A 19,526-nucleotide genomic window follows, 5' to 3' on the forward strand; every position below is an offset into this window, starting at 1 on the left:
GTGGAACAGGGCAGAGATATATAACGAGATGAAAAAGATGCTAAAATATACTTTCGTGAAAAAACCAGAAGCATTTCTATTAGGTATCGTAGGGAAGGATGTCAAAAGAAAGGACTGTAGACTTTTCCAGTACGCGGTGACAGCTGCCAGAATTGTGTTAGCCCAGAAGTGGAAGCAGGAAGGAGTTCCAACGGTGGAAGAGTGGAGAACAAAACTGATAGAATATGCTGAATTGGATAAATTGACAGGGAAAATCAGATATACTAAGGACCAGAAATTTATAAAGGACTGGGAGAAATTTGTGTGTTATTTGGAAAATAATTATGGGGCAAAAATAACGCTAGTGGGATTTAAAGAGGCTTTGTAAAATATCAATAAATATTGTTTAGTAGAGATTAGGAGGAAGGATGGAATAACTGGCAATAGGAACAAAAAAGATGGAATGTGTATTAAAAGGTTAACTATGAATGATGTCAGCAACGCTGATGGAAGTCCAAAAGGAAAATGATTTGTTGTACATATGGTTTTACTTTTATTGTTATTTTTTCTTTTTTTTTCTGTATATGATATTTTCTTTTTTTGAAACTCTAATAAAATTATATATATGGGAACAGGGCAGAATGAGTGTGCAATGGGCTTACACGCGACCGGTCACCCTGTGAAAATGGGGAGTTTCCTTTATATTCGTAAGCCTCTCTCTCTCTCTGTGTGTGTGTTTGTGTTTGAGAAGGAATGAATTCATTATTATTAAATTTACACCCCACCTTTTTTCCCCTCAAGGAGCTCGCGGTGGCAAATATGGTTCTCTCCCCTCTCCATTTCACTTACACGACCACCCTGTGAGGTTGGTTAGGCTTGGTGGCTGAGTGAGGATTTGAACTCTGATCTCCTAGGACTTAGTCCAACACTCGAAATGCTGCGCCACAATGGCGTTCCGAGTGAGATGGTTTGCAGCAGCTCAGGGAGAACCTGAGGCACTCATCCTCTGCAGCTCAGCGAGCTTGGAGCATAGAAAAACAAGCAGCATCTCAAGCTTTTACAGTACAGTGGTACCTCGGGTTAAGAACTTAATTCATTCTGGAGGTCAGTTCTTAACCTGAAACTGTTCTTAACCTGAAGCACCACTTTAGCTAATGGGGCCTCCTGCTGCTGCCGCACCGCCGGAGCACGATTTCTGTTCTCATCCTGAGGAAAAGTTCTTAACCTGAGGTAATATTCCTGGCTTAGCGGAGTCTGTAACCTGAAGCGTATGTAACCTGAAGCGTATGTAACCCGAGGTACCACTGTATTCTAGTATCAAACCCCAATACTTCTGCTCCTGACAGCTTTGCATTCCAGGGATGAGGAACCAGTCTCAACCTGAGGGCCACCTTCTCTTTCACACAAGTTTGTGGAGGCCGCATGCCCCTGGTGGGTGGAGCCAGAGGCAGGAGTGGGTGGAGCAATGAATTTGGCCTTTGTTCAATAGGCTAGTTTCTAGAGACATGCCTCTGTACCTTCCACCCAAACTGAAAAGCATGATTAGAGTTAAAGGGCACATTCTAGCTAGGCAAGAACCATCAAGAGGGGGCTGAGGCTTCCCACCCCTGGGGTATTCCATGAACAGTGCAAAACAGGCTTAAAAGGTGTGTGTGTGTGTGTGTGTGTGTGGGTGTGTGTGTGTGTTTAGTTAATAGCCATATAACCAATTTGCCCAACGTAAGGGCAGGGAACAGCCTCCAGGGTGATTCTTTTAATGCAGCCAACATTGTCAAGTGGGTTTTATTGCTGGACCTGAATTTGCTAATCTTGGGTTCAAATCCCTCTTCTCTTTTTTTTAAAGAATAATTTTTATTAACTGACCAATCACATCAAATCAAACCAAATTACATAAATTCCAAATTACACAGCCGAATTTTAAGTTTTTGTTGGGGGTACCCATATTTCAAGTTTCGAAGGGGATCCAATCAACTTCTTGCTTCTTGCTGCTGTTTTAATGTCCACAAATCTGATCTTATGATGTTCACAGTACTATTCAGTCCTTTCTTATTGTTTTTCCACATCTCTTGTTGTTATTTTCATATATTTTTCCTTTCTCTTTGTGACCTCTGATAGTATCCACAAGCTGGTTAGAACAGTTTGTAATCCTGCGTGGATATTATTTTTTTATCCAGTAGCCATCTCCAGACGTTTTCCATATAACATCACTTCCATACATCAAAACAGTCTTAGCGTCATTAATCTTCACCAATCTGCCTCCGTTCTCAAAACATTTGAGGCGATTCACCAGGAATGCAGTCTGAAAACAAGTCCGTTCTGTCCTCCCGGCTATAAATCCTTTGGCAAGATGGTGACTCCGAATTAATTGCTGCGCCATTCCAAAAGCTCTTATTGCTTCTCAATTTCCATAAAGCATACTTTTGGTTAAAGTTTATCTCCACACAGACCTTAATCACCAAATCCCTCTTCTCTGGGGAAACAGCTCTCATTCCTCCCCATTCCCTTCTCTGTAAAAGGACGTAACTAAGACCTTATTACGACACTTTCCATTTGCATCCTGTCTTTCTTCTGAGGCATTTGACACAGCATACCTGGCGTTTCTTGCCCGTTTTGTCCTCACCTGTGACGTAGGTTAGAATGAGGGCCGGGAACCGGCCCAATGCCACCCTGTGAGCAAACTCTAGGGCTGACCAGGAATTTCAACCTGGGTCACCACAGGTCCTCTAACCGCTATACCACACTGGCTCTCGGTCGATCGGGGATGGCGGGGACTGGTTGTTGGCATTAGTTCAGGGGTCAGCAAACTTTTTCAGCAGGGGGCTGGTCCACTGTCCGTCAGACCTTGTGGAGGGCCGGACGATATTTTGAAGTGAAAAAAATGAACGAATTCCTATGCCCCACAAATAACCCAGAGATGCATCTTAAATACAAGCACACATTCTACTCCTGTAAAAACACCAGGCAGGCCCCGCAAATAACCCAGAGATGCAGTTTAAATAAAAGGGCACATTCTACTCATGTAAAAACACGCTGATTCCTGGACTGTCCATGGGCTGGATTTAGAAGGTGATTGGGCCGGACCTGGCCCCCGGGCCTTAGTTTGCCTACCCATGCATTAGTCTGTCTTGAGAGACAATGGAGTTTGCCTGCAGGGGCATAGGCGCTGACTCCATGGGGCCTGAGGGGCCCGAGCCCCCTAAAAAAATTGTTTGGGGGGGCTCTGCCCCCCAATAATCTCAGACGCCCCTCCAGCAGAGCGCCGCCACCGTCCCCGCCTCCTCCCCACCTGCTCCCTCGCCAGCCAGCCGCGCGCCCTAGCCGGAGAGCCCCGGCCGTCCCCGTCACGCAATCGGCTGGATCTCCCTTCAGCAGGCCGTGCTCACAACTCGGCCCAGGGACCCCCCAGCAGCGGATCTCCAGCCCAGCTGAAGAATCCGGCAACAAGCCCCCTCCTCCCCAATTGCTCTGCCGAAATACGCTCCAAAACCCCCCAGATAGGCCGCCGGCTGCCAAGTCTCGTGGCGCCCTGAGCGAGGGTCTCTCCCCAACACCGCCACCTCAAACTGCGTTCTCCCGGCTACCCGAGCGAACCAGCGGCAGCTTCCCGGGCGCTCTTCCCGACTCTGCCTCCGAAGAAGAAGAAGAAACAGCCCCCACCGAGGTGCATCCCAAAAGTTGGACGACGACGCATCCCGGTATGGGCCCCCCCCCAATATTTTTTATAAGTCGGCGCCCCTGTGCAGGGGTGAAGTCAAACTGCTGTGTTAGTAGCACCAAAGTGACCTCCCTGGGGGAGCAAGGCTGGGCAGTGTGTATGAGGGTCCTAGGCTGCCCGGACAACAGGACCCTCCTCTCGGCCTCATTGATGTGGTCCAAAGACAAGCAGAGCTATACGTTTGGCACCAGCTTGGCTGCAGGATGTGCTGGAGTGAGGTGTACGAGGTGCCATCCAACCGTCTTGGGGACACCACTCTGGATTTGTTTAGGGTTTACTCCTTAGCCTTTTCTTCTCCTGAAGATGTCCCACAAGGCAGTGGAGGTTTAGGATCAGAATTTCCTTTTCCTAGATGGGCTACCTTCCCAGGTGGACTAGTCCCCTCTGCCCATCACTTCCCCCCACAGTACATGCAGAAAACACCTTCTTCTTTTGTATAGATATAATTATTACTTTTTCTATTTTACAATTTCAAATAAACATTTTACGTACTTTAAAATATCCAGTGGCTTCTCTTTTTCTCTTTCCATGGTTCATTTTGCATATCTTACATCCCTGCATATTTTACAATAACCATTCCAATCGGTTTTCCAAAAAAACATGTTTAGGGGTACTCTCATTTTCCTACTCATATTGAAATACTGCCCCTCAATGAGGCCAAACTTAGATTTACAAAATGTTTAGGGGTATGCGTACCCCCTGCCTCCCCCCGCCCAGAAAAAAGCACTGATTATATCCATCAAATATTTTTTACTCTGTTTGCTTTATCTTAAAGCTGCCAGTGTTTTCAGCTGTACACAGTTGTTTTCCGTATACTCAATAAACGTTTTCCATCTTCTTTAAACCTATTTTTCTTTCCCTCTTATTCTATATGTTCCATCTGCCAGTTGCGCATATTCTGTCAACTAAAGTTGCCAAACCTCTTTTAGTTGGGACCTCGCTCACTTTCCGTTTTGGGGCTAACAGAACACCTTTTCTGGTAGCTGGGGATTTCTGGAACCTAGGAAAATGCCTTATTTTTATTTTTTTTTTAATTTTGTTATTAAAGATTTCTTAGTTTACAAAAAATGCGTGCATTGTCTCTTTTTTCAAGTTGTGTTTTCTACAGATCAGTTTCATTTGTTGTGAGACATTAGCATTACAGTGTTCGGTTAGGAAGAAAATAGGGGGAAGAGGTGGGGAATGGTAAGTGGGGTGGGGTCAGGTGGCAATGCGTTTATTCTTCTACTTCGTGTATGTGTGGGGTTTTGTGTCAGCATCACTTGTGTGGGTTCTCTTACTATTGTTGTATTTTCTTGTTGTATTTTCTTGGTGGTGAGAGAGGTTGGGGGTGCCCTAGAATGTGGTTGTTTGTCTTTGATTGGCTGTAGTGAGATTTGTTTTCGTGTGTGTGTGTGTGTGTTTGGATCAGGTTATTGGATCAGCAGATTATTGTTGTTGTCTTGTTGGACTATGTATGTGATAAAGGGGAACCATACCGGGGTGAAGGCGTCTTCTTCTATTTGTCCCCATGTCAGTTTCAGATTATTGGTTAGTTTTTCTAACAAGGCTGCTTCCCATACTATTTGATACCAATGGTCCATGCTTACTCCTGACAGGTCTCTCCAGTGTCTGGCTATGATGCTTCTGGCTGCTGAGAGTAGGTGGGTTATGAGGTCTTTGTGATGTGAGTGGGCATTATTATCTTGGAAAATGCCTTCTAGACCATTGGACTCACTCTTGGTCTCTTCCGCTCACTCCACCGAAGACTGGTACAAAAAGCTGTGTGTTAAAGGTGTTGAACGTGGCTGCGTATACACCATACATTTAAAGCACGTAGCTTCCCCCAAAGAATATGGGGAACTATAGTTCACCACCACAGACCTACAGTTCCAGGCACACTCAACAAACTACAGTTCCCGTGGATTATTATGTGCTTTACGGGGACGCGGGTGGCGCTGTGGGCTAAAGCCTCAGCGCCTAGGGCTTGCCGATCGAAAGGTCGGCGGTTCAAATCCCCGCGGCGGGGTGCGCTCCCGCTGCTCGGTCCCAGTGCCTGCCAACCTAGCAGTTCGAAAGCACCCCCGGGGGCAAGTAGATAAATAGGTACCGCTTACCAGCGGGAAGGTAAACGGCGTTCCGTGTGCGGCTCTGGCTCGCCAGAGCAGCGTTGTCACGCTGGCCACGTGACCCGGAAGTGTCTCCGGACAGCGCTGGCCCCCGGCCAATAAATGTGAGATGGGCGCACAAACCCCAGAGTCTGGCAAGACTGGCCCGTTTGGGCAGGGGTACCTTTACCTTTACCTTTATTATGTGCTTTAAATGTATGGTGCGTGTACGATACGATAAGCTTTATTGTCATTGTCCCATACAGAACATTGAAATTGAAAAAAAAATCTACATCAGACATTCAAAAACCAACAAGCCTGCTATCCCAGCCTGGTTAACCCCCTAAGAACTCTGATACCCCATAATTAAATACAATATATACCCATAGAGACTAGCTTACACTGCGTTTAAAACCAAAATCGCATTTGGATAGAAACTGTTTCTCAGGTGGCTAGTCCTAGTCTTTATAACCCTGTACCTTTCAGAAGGCAGAAGCTGAAAGAGATCATTTCCGGGGTGCGGAACTTAGTGCAGACTTAGTGGGCGAATTCCTGAATTCTAGGCCCTGTAACTGCGTCCCCCTTTAACCTTTGTATTCAGCACCTGTGGACTAATGGTTTCCCTCTCACTCTTGTCTTTCAGGTTTATCTGGGGCAGGGCGTGTGCCCTGCAGCTCGTGTCCCTCCAGGTGGGGGGCATCCACCCAGCAGCCCCACTTCCCTTCTCCCTACCCCTCTGGCCTTCAGCTCCATTCCATGGGGGTGGATGGCATGTATGAGAAGAGCAGAATGCTGAACATACAGAACAGCACGTGGGGCAGTCGCCAAGAGTGGTACCAAGACAGTTTGGTGACAGGACCACCCAACCCTGGTATGAAGGGAGGGGGGATGAATTCGATTCAGTTTGCGTTTACTTGCTTAATTTGCAGTTTCTAAAATGATACATCATTCTTCTTCTTCTTCTTCTTCTTAATAATAATAATAATAATGATAATTATTATTATTATTATTATTATTATTATTATTATTATTATCATTTATTGAATTTATATACTGCCCTATACCTGGGGGTCTCAGGGTGGTTCACAGAATAAAATCAAGGTATAAAACTACAAATTACATAATAAAAACAAAAACAACCCAATAGCTCCCCCCCCCAAAAAAAACCACATTTTAGAAGGGCATAGGTTGTAAAATCGGATCAACCAAAGGGCTGATTAAAAAGGAACATTTTTGCCTGGTGCCTAAAGGTGTATAATGAAGGCACCAGGTGAACTTCCCTGGGAAGAGCATTCCATAGACAGGGAGCCACTGCAGAGAAGGCCCCATTCTCGTGTTGCTACCCTCCGGCCTCTCAGGGAGGAGGTACATGAAGAAGGGCCTCAGAAGATGACCTCAGGGTCCAGGTAGGTTCATATGGAAAGAGGCAGTCCTTGAGGTACTGCAGTCCTGAGCCATTTAAGGCTTTGTAGGTCAAAACCAGCACTTTGAACTGGGCCCGGAAACTAAACGGTAGCCAGTGCAGTCAGACCAGGATCAGTGTAATAGGCTCAAAGCATCTTGTTCCGGTGAGCAACCTGGCCGCTGAATTCTGCACCATGTGAAGTTTCCAAACCGTCTTCAGAGGCAGCCCTACGTATAACACATTGCAGTAATCTAACCTTGAGATTACCAGAGCACAGACAACAGTAGTTAGGCTATTCCTGTCCAGATAGGGGCTAAAAAAGTACCAGTACTCACCAGCAAGCAGGCAGAGGGGCCAACATGTGGGGAAGGGGCATGGCCTGAGGCCAAGGCTGGGTGGTGAGGGTGGATTAGCTGCTTGATGCTCCCTCGTCCACCCACCCACCTACCTACTGGGGTGCTGCCGCACAGGTGAACAGGCCTCTGCCACGCAGGAAGGAGGCAGCAGGGCTCCAGAAACCTTTCAAAGCACTGTGTTTCCTTCTCTAAGGTTGGCAAAGGCTTCCCGGGCTTGGGGAAGGAGGCATGAAGCTCTGACAGGCCCAAGAACCCTCCCGCCTCCCCCTCCCCAAAAAGGTAATGGTTCTGCGTACTGTTGTGTACTGCCAGGAAAAAAAGCCCATCCTTTGATCCTTGCAGTTCTCTGAGCTTTGCATTTCTCCAGCCATGCAATGTGTACATAAGTGCATATACTAGGGTAAAGTGTGCATTAAAAAATATACCAAGAGGGCAGGCTGTCATTAGGGAAATTGCTTTGTGAAGATGATGATGATGGTGGTGGTGGTGATAATTTATTTCTTATACCCTGCCCATCTGACTGGTTTACCCCAGCCACTCTAGGCATTATAAAAACAAGACATCAAACATCAAAAGATGTGTATCTTATGCGGAATTGCATATAAACATGTATGTTTGGAGAAATTAGTCCTAAAATGCTGATAAATTTTCATGAGGACGTGTGTGTGTGTGTGTGTGTGTGTGTGTGTGTGTGTGTAAAATGAACTGAAGGTTGGAAAAATGAGAAACTGAGATTGACAGATTTGCCTGCCTCTTTTTGTCTGTATAGATCTAGGTATTAACATTTATTTATGTGCCTGCTCTTCCCAGGACCTCAAGATGGTGCAAATGGTTCTTCCCTCCTAATTTTATCCTCACGACAACCTTTGAAGGGAGGCTATGCTGGGAGAGAGTGAGCAGCCCAAGGTTACTTACTGAGCTTCACAAACACACACAAAGATTGCCCTTTCCCGCAGTCTGGAGAGTATGAGCTAGGCTTCCCGAGGGGCTAGATCAGGCGTGGAGAATCTGTGACCCTCCAGATCTTGCTGGACTACAACTCCCATCATCCTCAATTATTGACCAGGTTTGCTGGATCTGATGGGAGTTGGAGCCCAAGAACTTCAGGAGGGGGCACAGGAGAGTTCCCCATCTCTGGGCTAGCTAAATGTCAGTGTGCTTACATCTACGCCATACATTTAAAGCACATCCCCGCTCCCCAAGAATCCTGAGAACTGTAGTTTACCCCCCAGGGAGCTACAGGTCCCAGGATTCTTACCAAACTACAGTTCCCAGGATTATTAATTTTTTTTTGGGGGGGAACCATGTGCTTTATATGTAAGCGATAAGAAAAGTGGGTTTGAGAGAGGCAGATGTAGAGTAGAGAAGTGGCGTGGTGTTCATGCTTGTGTTCTCATCCCTTTCTCCAATTTAAGCTGTGTCTCCTTTGTGGGTTTCGCTCCTTTCAAGTTCCCAAAGCTCTGTTCTGGGTTTTCATATCCACAACAAGTAGCTAGTCCCCCAGAAAAACTCGAGACAGCAGTCAAGGGAAGAGGGAATGTCCCAGGACTTGGCAGTCCATTGTAGCTCCCAACCAATCAGGGCTGCTTGTTCTACATCTAGGGTCAGTGTCAACAGCTGGCACCCTGGCCAACTGCCCTCTATGTGCTGACACCTGCCCAGGGCCAAGAGGTGCTTAGGTCTAGCCACCATTTAAATGTCCCTGCAATGTAACATCACTGCCAATACTTTGTGGGATGCGTTTACAGTGGCTGAAGCCAACCGCCCAGTCCTGCTCAGAGAATTGTTGTTGCTTCTGGAACTGCCTGCATATTGTATCAAATATCAGTGCCGGGTTGGTTTGAGGCAGAAGTTCAGGTCAATTTGCTTTTTAATACGAAACTACCGAATTTTCCGGAAGAAAACGCAAGCCAAAAACACAGCTGTTGCCCGAAACTTGCATAAAAACCTTCATGTTAGGGGGTAAATTGCGTTTAAAAAGGCACTTAAGTGAGAACAACATACGAAACATGCATGGAGTTAGGGGGAGATTGCTCGTGGAAATGTGCACTCTCTACGTTTTTGTGAGGACTTGCAAAAGACATTGCAAGCTGATGCAAAAATGTGGAGAACTGAACCGAAGATTGGGGGAAAGCAGGAGCTAAAGCTAAGAGATTCACCCATCCCTAGATGTGGGTATACTCTTGATAACAATAGGCAAGCTCTAGGTTTCCCTCAAAATCCTTACCTAAGGAAGTGATGCCCTTTTACCTTGCAACATTTTGGGTTTTCAGTCTGAAACCTTGGAGAGCCACTGTCCATCAGTGTAGACAGTGCTGAGCTAAGTGGACCCAGTGCTCTTCCTCTGTATATGGGCAGTTTCCCATGCCCCTATCTCAAGGGGTAACTAGCTTGCCTCTGTGCATTGGATGCAATGTGGCATGTTCACACAGAGTCCATAGAAGGCATGCTCTGCAATCCCACAATTCAGTTATGGGGTCCACTGTCATAAGCTGCGGCAGTAGCCATTGGTTCTAGTGACCACAGTCGGAAGTAGTAATGCTTCTGAATATTAGTCGGTAGAAGCTGCAGGAGGGGAGAGTGCTGTTGTGCTCGGGTCCTGCTTGTAGGTTTTCCACAGGTGGACCACTGTGAGAACACGGATGATGGACTCAACAAGCCATTGGCCTGGTCCAGGAGTCTCTTCTTAGGTTCTTGAACTGGGATTGGGTTGATTTATGGAGGAGAGGTCTCTACAGTGGCTTTATGGAGCCGTATGCCTCTGTAGAAGAGAAGGCAGTGAGAGATTTTACTTTCTTGGGCTCCATGATCACTGCAGATGGTGACAGCAGTCACAAAATTAAAAGATGCCTGCTTCATGGGAGAAAAGCAATGACAAACCTAGACAGCATCTGAAAAAGCAGAGACATCACCTTGCCAACAAAGGTCCATATAGTTAAAGCCATGGTTTTCCCAGTAGTAATGTATGGAAGCGAGAGTTGGACCATAAAGAAGGCTGATCGCCAAAGAATTGATGCTTTTGAGTTGTGGTGCTGGAGGAGACTCTTGAGAGTCCCATGGACTGCAAGAAGATCAAACGTATCCATTCTTAAGGAAATCAGCCCTGAGTGCTCGCTGGAAGGACAGATCATGAAGCTGAGGCTCCAATACTTTGGCCACCTCAGGAGAAGAGAGGACTCCCTGGAAAAGACTCTGATGTTGGGAAAGATGGAGGGCACAAGGAGAAGGGGACGACAGAGGACGAGATGGTTGGACAGTGTTCTCGAAGCTACCAACATGAGTCTGACCAAACTGCGGGAGGCAGTGGAAGACAGGAGTGCCTGGCGTGCTCTGGTCCATGGGGTCACAAAGAGTCGGACACGACTAAACGACTAAATAACAAATGCCTCTGTAGTTGCTGGGGAAGTGGGATGAAGGCTGGCACCTTCACATCTCCATCGTGGACTTTTCAGTGGCATCTGTTTGGCCACTTGGGAAGCAGGATGTTCGACTGCACAGACCTTTGGTCTGAGCCAGCAGGACTTTCTTTATATTCTTTATACCACAGACTTCAAATTATTACCCATTGAATCCAATTGCAATAATATGGGATAACTACTTCATATTGTTCTCCCCATTGAATCCAATTGCAATAATATGGGATAACTATTCCATATTGTCCTATCCATTGAACCTAATTGGAATAATATGGGATACTATTCCATATTGTCCTACCTATTGAACCCAACTGGAATAATATGGGATAACTATTCCACATTGTCTTCCCCATAAGGGTTCTTCAAGCTGAGTTCCATTGCAGTGCTTGCTGTCACTGAGATCTTTGCTAAGTTGCTTGCTTATTTAGCAATGTTAAAGGTAAAGGTAAAGGTACCCCTGCCCGAACGGGCCAGTCTTGACAGACTCTGGGGTTTGTGCGCCCATCTCACATCTATTGGCCGGGGGCCAGCGCTGTCCGCAGACACTTCCGGGTCACGTGGCCAGCGTGACAACGCTGCTCTGGTGAGCCAGAGCCGCACACGGAACGCCGTTTACCTTCCCGCTGGTAAGCGGTACCTATTTATCTACTTGCCCCCGGGGGTGCTTTCGAACTGCTAGGTGGGCAGGCACTGGGACCGAGCAGCGGGAGCGCACCCCGCCGCGGGGATTCGAACCGCCGACCTTTCGATCGGCAAGCCCTAGGCGCTGAGGCTTTAGCCCACAGCGCCACCCGCGTCCCTGTATTTAGCAATGTTACCTCTAAACAACTCTTTAGAGGACTTTATCCAATTTCTGATGAGAAAACAAAGCTGGCAAAAGGTCAGGGAAGCAACACAGGCTCGAGGCCCATTCAACATCAAGTCCCAAACCTTTGATGCTCTCCTGCTCCCGAAAAAAAGGAAGATGGCTGTCAAATGCTTGAAGCAGGGTTTTGAGCTCTAAGGCCAACTCTAAGGCAAGTTTCTGCTATATAACCAACCCTTAGCACTTGTTTTTATCCTCTCTTCCATTTTACTTCTTAACTCCTACCCATCAGTAGACAAATATTCTCATTCACCTCTCACATACACACCCCAGAAGTGGCGAACTAGGGTCCTCCAACTTATCATGGCAATAGAATCTTCCTTTTCATTTTTTTAAATTAAATAAATAGTATGTTACTAGTCCTCATCACTCTAAGAGATCTGTTTGGAAAGTGGCTAGAGCAGCAGTTCTCAACCTGTGGGTCCCCAGATGTTGTTGGACTACAACTCCCAGCATCCCTGAGCTCTGGCCTTGCTAGCTAGGGGTGATGGGAGTTGTAGTCCAACAACATCTGGGGACTCACAGGTTGAGAAAGGCTGGGCTAGAGGGACACTGCACTCCTCAGTGAATCCCCAATCTCACTTGAGCATTTGCCCCTCGGTGGTGCTGTTGGGCAGCAGCAATCTTTGACAGCAGCAAACTGTTCCTTTTTTCCTGATGCTAGATCAGATGTACTTAGTACCGCTAAGTTGTGAGGCATTCATTCATTGGGGTGGATGAACATCCCCAATGTTTGCATTTTTTTTTTTGTGGGGGGAGGTTGTTGTTTAGTTGTGTCCGACTCTTCATGACCCCATGGACCAGAGCACGCCAGACACTCCTGTCTTCCACTGCCTCACACAGTTTGGTCAGACTCATGTTTGTAGCTTCGAGAACACTGTCCAGCCATCTCGTCCTCTGTCGTCCCCTTCTCCTTGTTCCCTCCATCTTTCCCAACATCAGGGTCTTTTCCAGGGAGTCTTCTCTTCTCATGAGGTGGCCAAAGTATTCAGAATGGATAGGTTTGATCTTCTTGCAGTCCATGGGACTCTCAAGAGTCTCCTCCAGCACCATAATTCAAAAGCATCAATTCTTCGGTGATCAGCCTTCTTTATGGTCCAGCTCTCACTTCCATACATCACTACTGGGAAAACCATAGCTTTAACTATACAGACCTTTCTTGGCAAGGTGAAGGGGTCCTTAATGAAATCCTCAGCCCCAACCTCCTGACTCCTCTTGCTTTTTGCTAACCCATGAGGTTCTGCAGCCTTCTAAAACTATGAGAGCTGCCATCGCAAAACATAAAGGGGGCTGGACTGGATTCCTTGCCACTTGAGCATCGAACACTCCTGCCTAGAGCCTCAATTCCCACACCAGCTTTGTGTGCCGCCCAGCCTAGTATCTAGATGAGATATACCGCTCTTTCCTCCCCCTCCTTTCCCAGGCCACAGAGTTTCAGGAAGTCTATCCTGTTTATTGGGAGAGTTTATCTATCATTTGTAGATGAAAGAGGAAGTGCCCCAGATTGACCCTTGTGGGGAGTGATTGGTAACATCTGGAGATGCTTTGAGTGGTTTCTTCTTCTTCTTCTTCTTCTTCTTCTTCTTCTTCTTAAATTTACTTGAACTTATTAGTCGCTTTTTTATTTTACAAAAAGTAACTCAAAGCGACTTACAGGCATACATGCACATGTAACAGAGAATTTTAAAACAGCATAAAATTAATCAGAGGATAACTTTAAGACAATTGCTGCTGAAATTCGAAATCACCTCCACCAAGTTTATTCCTGTGACTTATTGCTCTCTAATAATGAAACAACTCATGTTGTGATAACCCCTGCTGCTATCCTTCATGTGGTTGAGTCAGGTGTCACAGATAATAATAATAATTTATTATTTATACCCCGTCCATCTGGCTGGGTTTCCCCAGCCATTCTGGGCGACTTCCAGCAAAATATTAAAATACAATAATTCATCAGATATTAAAAGCTTCCGTAAACAGGGCTGCCTTCAGATGTCTAAAAGTCAGATAGTTGTTTATTTCTTTGACATCTGGTGGGGGGGCATTCCACAGGGCGGGTGTCACTACCGAGAAGGCCCTCTACCTTATTTCCTTCCAGCAGCTAAACCAGACGTTGGCAGGTGCAGAACTGATAAGATGCCTCGTTAGTGACGTAGCCTTCTGTCCCCACCAAGACTTCCAGGAAGCAAATATATGGCTTTTCATCTATTGTCTGAAAAACATGTCCAGATTATTTGATAACCAAATAGCCTGTGATTTCATGGAATTGTAGAGTTGGAAGGGACCATGATGGGACATCTAGTCCAACCCCCTGCAATGCAGGAATCTTTGGCCCAAGGTGGGTCTCGAACCCACAACTCTGAATTTAAGAATCTCATGCTCTAGCAACTGAGCTAACTCTGTGGCCCATTTTGTGTCCCTGTCCAGCCTATAGACCCACCCTGGTTATGTTACTTCTGATCCCCTTGATCCACTAGATCACCCACTCGGTCCGAAGGAATCTCTCCGGTTTTGGTTTCTCTCTTCCAGCCTGCTTCCAACCTTTCCATTCGTTTTACCCTGTTTCTGCATCGGTTGGCAAACTTTATTTTTTCAAAAACATTGGTGTGGAAATTTGTGTGTGTTTTTGTTTTCCTTTTCTCTGAACAGATGCGCCTTCTCAAGCAAGTTCCCCAAACACAATGCATTTTTATCAATTCCCCCACCCAAAAAACACACCCACTGTTAGGCACGCTTTCTCCAATATACAGTCATACCTCAGGTTGAATGTGCTTCAGGTTGAGCGTTCTCAAGTTACGCTCCGCGGCAACCCGGAAGTAACGGAGCGCGTTGCTTCTGGGTTTCACCACTTGCGCATGCGCAGGCGCTCAAAATGATGTCACGCGCATGCGCGGAAGCAGCAAAACGTGACCCGCTCGTGTCTTCCGTTCTATTCAGGATGCGAACGGGGCTCTGGAACGGATTCTGTTCACATCCCGAGGTACCACTGTATGCCTCTTTTGGGGGGGGCACATTCTTTTGGGTTTGATGAACCGTGTTTGAAAATGCAGGAAAGCACAGATTTTGAAGGACAGCTGTGCCTGGGTTCGCAGTGCAACTTGGATAGGGTTGCGTCTGAACATATTTCTGCCCTGTCCCTAACAACCCACACCACTTCCATCCTGACGTTCCAGGTTCTGTTATCGTGTGGTCCCCATCTACAAAGACAGGCCATGCTACTGCTGTTTTTCTCTCTGTGTGTGTTTTTCTCTGTGTGTGTTCATCCATCTGTGCTGTTTTTAGATCCTATGCATGGACTCCCCTCTTCTGACTTCCCTTCAGTCCTCAACCTCTCCCCCCTCGGCCCCCCGCATCAACCACCACCACCGCCCCTCCCTCCCGCCTCATTTCCCCTCCGGGCTTATACAAGTGTGTTTCCTCCTTCTGCATTCTGCAAAGATCTCTCAGCAAAAAAAGAGAGAGAGAGAAAAAGCAGAGCTGATGGGGATGTGGGGAAGGAGCCGGGGCGAGTCGTGGGGGTGTGTGTGCGTTGGGGGCTGGGGCGGAAAGTGGAGCAGCGGGGAAGGGGGGAAGGGATCCTGACAACACTATGTCTGGGCCCGGGCCAAGCAGAGACACTCTTCACCAAGGGGGCCTTTTGGATCTCATTGCTTCGGGGGCTGCAAAGGACTCGGGGAAGGGGGGGGCAAGGGAGCAGGCAGTGTCGCCTCACATTAGAGCACTGCGGCTGATGCCGTGGCTCTACGTCGCCTGCGGAGATCTGAGTGCCTGGCTTCGCGGCGGCAGAAGAAAGGTCACCGTTCAGACCACATCTCCCCTGGGATAAAAAGGTTAAACCCTCGTGGGCTCCCCGAACCCGCCCACCGTCCCCCTCTCCTGGAGACCCCGGTCCCCAAACCCATGGTGCCCCTCCAGTCCCTTGCACCGCGCCAGCCACAAAGAAGTGTCCCCCTCCCCTCCGTGCCCAACTCAGGAAACGCAAGAAAGATGCTTCGCTGAATGAGAACTTCTCGTTTGCAGAGGCCTGAACTCTCAGCCTCATCAGCTCAGCCTCTCTCTCCCCTTCCTGCCTCCATTTGTTGGCTTTCCTCTCCCTGACTCTTAACCCCATATGTCTTGGGGTTGCTGTGGAAGAAAACTCTGGCTATTTCTCTACACACAGAGACACCCGACGCTGCAACCGGCATCAACCGGCATCGGTTCTGCACCTTGAGTGTGCAGCGATGGATTAACGAATTCTTAACACTGACTAATTAATCATTCATTAACTCTTTATAAACTATTAACGAACAGTTGTCACTGCGAACAAGCACCATACCAGTTAGCCCTGGGGGGTGGGGTGGGGAGAGACAGGATGAGAGAGGAGTGTGTGTGTGTGTGTGTGTGTGTGTGTGTGTGTGTGTGTGGAAAGCAAGGCTTAGAGATCAGTAGCAGAGGCACCAAGTTCTCTGGAGGTTTGAGGGGGCCGGACGCGATGTCGTGACATGGAGCCCTCTGAATATTGAGGGGGCCATGTTGCTCAAAAAAAATTTGGAGGACTCCAAAGTGCATCGGCCCCCAAGAGCTGGCGCTCTTGGTCGGTAGGATGAAGGCATGTGGGGTGCAGGCCTGAGATGGAAGATGGGGAGTTTGGGGTGGAGGGGTTTAGGGGTGTAACCCCCTGGGCCTGGCTCTAGGTGTGAGGGTACCCTAGGCATGATGCCCTCTAGTAGCAAAGCCTTGGCAGAGTTAACAAGAGGTGAGGAAGGGAAAACATTTATATATTTTTAATTTAATTTATATGCCACCCTTCAACCGAAGATCACAGAGCTGTTTATAGTACAGTGGTACCTCGGGTTAGATATGCTTCAGGTTACATACACTTCAGGTTACAGACTCTGCTAACCCAGAAATAGTGCTTCAGGTTAAGAACTTTGCTTCAGGATGAGAACAGAAATTGTGCTCTGGCGGTGCAGCGGCAGCATGAGGCCCCATTAGCTAAAGTAGTGCTTCAGGTTAAGAACAGTTTCAGGTTAAGAACGGACCTCCGGAACGAATTAAGCACTTAACCCAAGGTACCAGTGTATTAAAACACATTAATAAGCAAAGTAACCGAATGGATCCAGCCGATGTTTTAATGTCTCATAGTGCCCCAGAGAAATGGTACGCTAGAGAGCATCATGGGAAATCAAAATGGAGCGCCTATTGGGGCAACTGCCCAACTGTGCCAGTTTTTGCAGAGGCAATCAGGGGTTTCCTCAAGTTCTAAAATCTGCCCCTAAAATCTCCCCTTCCGAGGTTGGGATAAAAATTATGCAGGTTCGATTCTGGTCTACTTTGGCGAGTCGGCCAAATGTTATTTGGATAGGCTACAGTGCTGCCCCGCAAGACGAATGCCTCGCAAGACGAAAAACTCGCTAGACGAAAGGGTTTTTCGGTTTTGCGTTGCTTCGCTAGACGAATTTCCCTATGGGCTTGCTTCGCAAGACGAAAACGTCTTGCGCTTTTTTTTAAAAGCCGCTTGAAGAGGCGCAGTTGCGACGGACCGTGCTTCGCAAGACGAAAAACATCGCAAGACGAAAAGACTCGCGGAACGAATTCTTTTCGTCTTGCGAGGCACCACTGTATTTCCCCACCCGACGTGGGAAATTTGTTTTCGTTGGGGAGCGTGGGTGGGAACTGTGGGGAAAGTAAGGTGTTTGTGGGATGTGGTGGGAAGACACACAGTGCACAGTTTAATTCTGGGATTGGCTCCTGTGAAACGCCTGTGACAGCCTGAATGGCTTTCAAAGAGGATCGGACAAATTCATGACTGTCCAGGGTTTCAGACAGGTTTCTCCTAGGCCTAGACGAAGATGCAGGGGGTTGAACCCGGAATCTTCTGTATGCAAATGAGACGCTGTGCCAATGAACTGTAGCCCTTCCTCAGAAGTCCTGGGTTCAGATTTGCAGTGGGTCACTGATGCGCTGGGAAAACCGGCACGGTTTAGTAGTTTGAGAGTGTGGCTAGGACTGTGGATCCTTGGCTTCAAATCGGTGCACAGTTATGAAGCTCACTGGGCACCCTTGGGCCAGTCACTGTCTCTCAGCCTAGCCTCCCTCACAGGGTTGTTGTGAGGATAACATAGGGGGAGGTGGGACCATGCGCACTACTGACTTGAGCACCTTAAAGAAGGGGTGAGATATACACCTTTAGACGCCGGGTGAAAACATTCCTCTTCAATCAGGCCTTTGGCAAGAAATGTCCTTTTAAATGTGCTTGGGGAGGGGAATTACTGGTTTGCTTTTGTTCTTATTTTTATTATGTATTTTATATATGTATACGGTGATACCTCGGTTCTCAAACGTAATCTGTTCCGGAAGACCGTTTGAGTGCTGAAACGTTCGAAAACTGAGGCACAAAGGGCTGTCTTCAGATTCAATTGAGAAAGTTGAAAAACACACAGTGGAAGCCGTTTGACTTCCAAGGCGCGTTTGAAAACGGAAGCATTTAGTTCCAGGTTTTCGGCGTTTCGGTTCCAAAACGTTTGTCAAGGGAGACGTTCAAGAACCAAGGTACCACACTGTATATTGTAATTTTATATTGTGAACTGGCCTGAGATCTACGGATGAAGGATGGTATGATGATGATAATAATCTAACTGCAGCAGCAGCAACAACACAAGATGGTATAATAATAATAATAATAATAATAATAATAATAATAATAATAATAATACAGCTGACCAGGATTTGAACCTGGATCTCCCCAGGCCTAGCCTACCATACTACTGGTTCATTCTCAATAACAATTACAACCACCTTGCACATTTAACATGCAATAGGAATCATGATTAATAAATGAAGATGATGTCAGAGTGTGGGTGTGTGCCTTCCTTTCTTCATATCTCCGTTCTGCAATCCAACCACCAGATAGTTGCCAGCAGCTGGAGAGTGGCTTGGATCCTGAGCACCCGCAAGGTGCAAGCACCCAAGACCTAGATGAGTCCCAAATCCGTTTGCAGCTGAAGCGCAAATTGCAAAGGAACCGGACGTCTTTCACCCAGGAGCAGATAGAGGCACTGGAGAAAGGTGAGGAAGGGACGAAGGTGGCTGAAAACAGGTGAGGTTGCCAGCTGGCTAGAATTTCATCTTTCTGGTTAGGAGCCCGAACCGGAGCATTTTGAGTGAGGGAAAGGAAAACGGCGTCCGCTGTTTGCACTGTTAGCAAATGCGTGTGCACATCGTGTGTGCGCATTAACTGAGTTGTAACTGAGAGAGCTTTTCTTAAAGGTAAACATTGCAAACTCATCCCTTCCACATTGAACACATGGCAATTGCCTCTGATACAGTGGTGCCCCGCAAAACGAATGCCTCGCAAGACAGAAAACCCGCTAGACGAAAGGGTTTTCCGTTTTGGAGGTGCTTCGCAAAATAAATTTCCTATGGGCTTGCTTCGCAAGACGAAAATGTCTTGCGAGTTCCTGCGGTTTCCCCCCTCCCCCCTTTTCCCCAAGCCGCTAAGCCGCTTATCAGCTGATCCGCTAAGCCGCTTAACAGCTCATCCGCTAAGCCGCTTATCAGCTGATCCGCTAAGCCGCTTAACAGCTCATCCGCTAAGCCGCTTATCAGCTGATACGCTAAGCCGCTTAACAGCTCATCCGCTAAGCCGCTTATCAGCTGATACGCTAAGCCGCTTAACAGCTCATCCGCTAAGCCGCTTATCAGCTGATCCGCTAAACCGC

General features: G+C 47.4%; 1 protein-coding gene across 20 annotated transcripts in view; it reads left to right on the forward strand.

Annotated features, from left to right (window-relative positions):
* Positions 1-19,526, forward strand: part of LOC309516031 (paired box protein Pax-6-like) — a 55,769-nt gene that overhangs the window by 25,796 nt on the left and 10,447 nt on the right. For 18 of the 20 annotated variants that reach the window (XR_014212742.1, XM_082194508.1, XM_082194507.1 and 15 more), the window contains 2 exons: positions 6,425-6,652; positions 18,715-18,873. Coding sequence is in view for 19 of the 20 variants with exons in the window: in XM_082194508.1 (XP_082050634.1) it covers positions 6,538-6,652; positions 18,715-18,873 (274 nt within the window). In the remaining variant the exon portion in view is untranslated. Of the gene's footprint in view, positions 1-6,424; positions 6,653-17,757; positions 17,787-18,040; positions 18,081-18,714; positions 18,874-19,526 lie in introns of those variants that run through there. The other 2 variants (XM_082194517.1, XM_082194515.1) reach the window with 2 other exon arrangements.

This window comes from Podarcis vaucheri (assembly GCF_965113315.1).
Source record: "Podarcis vaucheri genome assembly, chromosome: 13".
Classification (NCBI taxonomy): domain Eukaryota; kingdom Metazoa; phylum Chordata; class Lepidosauria; order Squamata; family Lacertidae; genus Podarcis; species Podarcis vaucheri.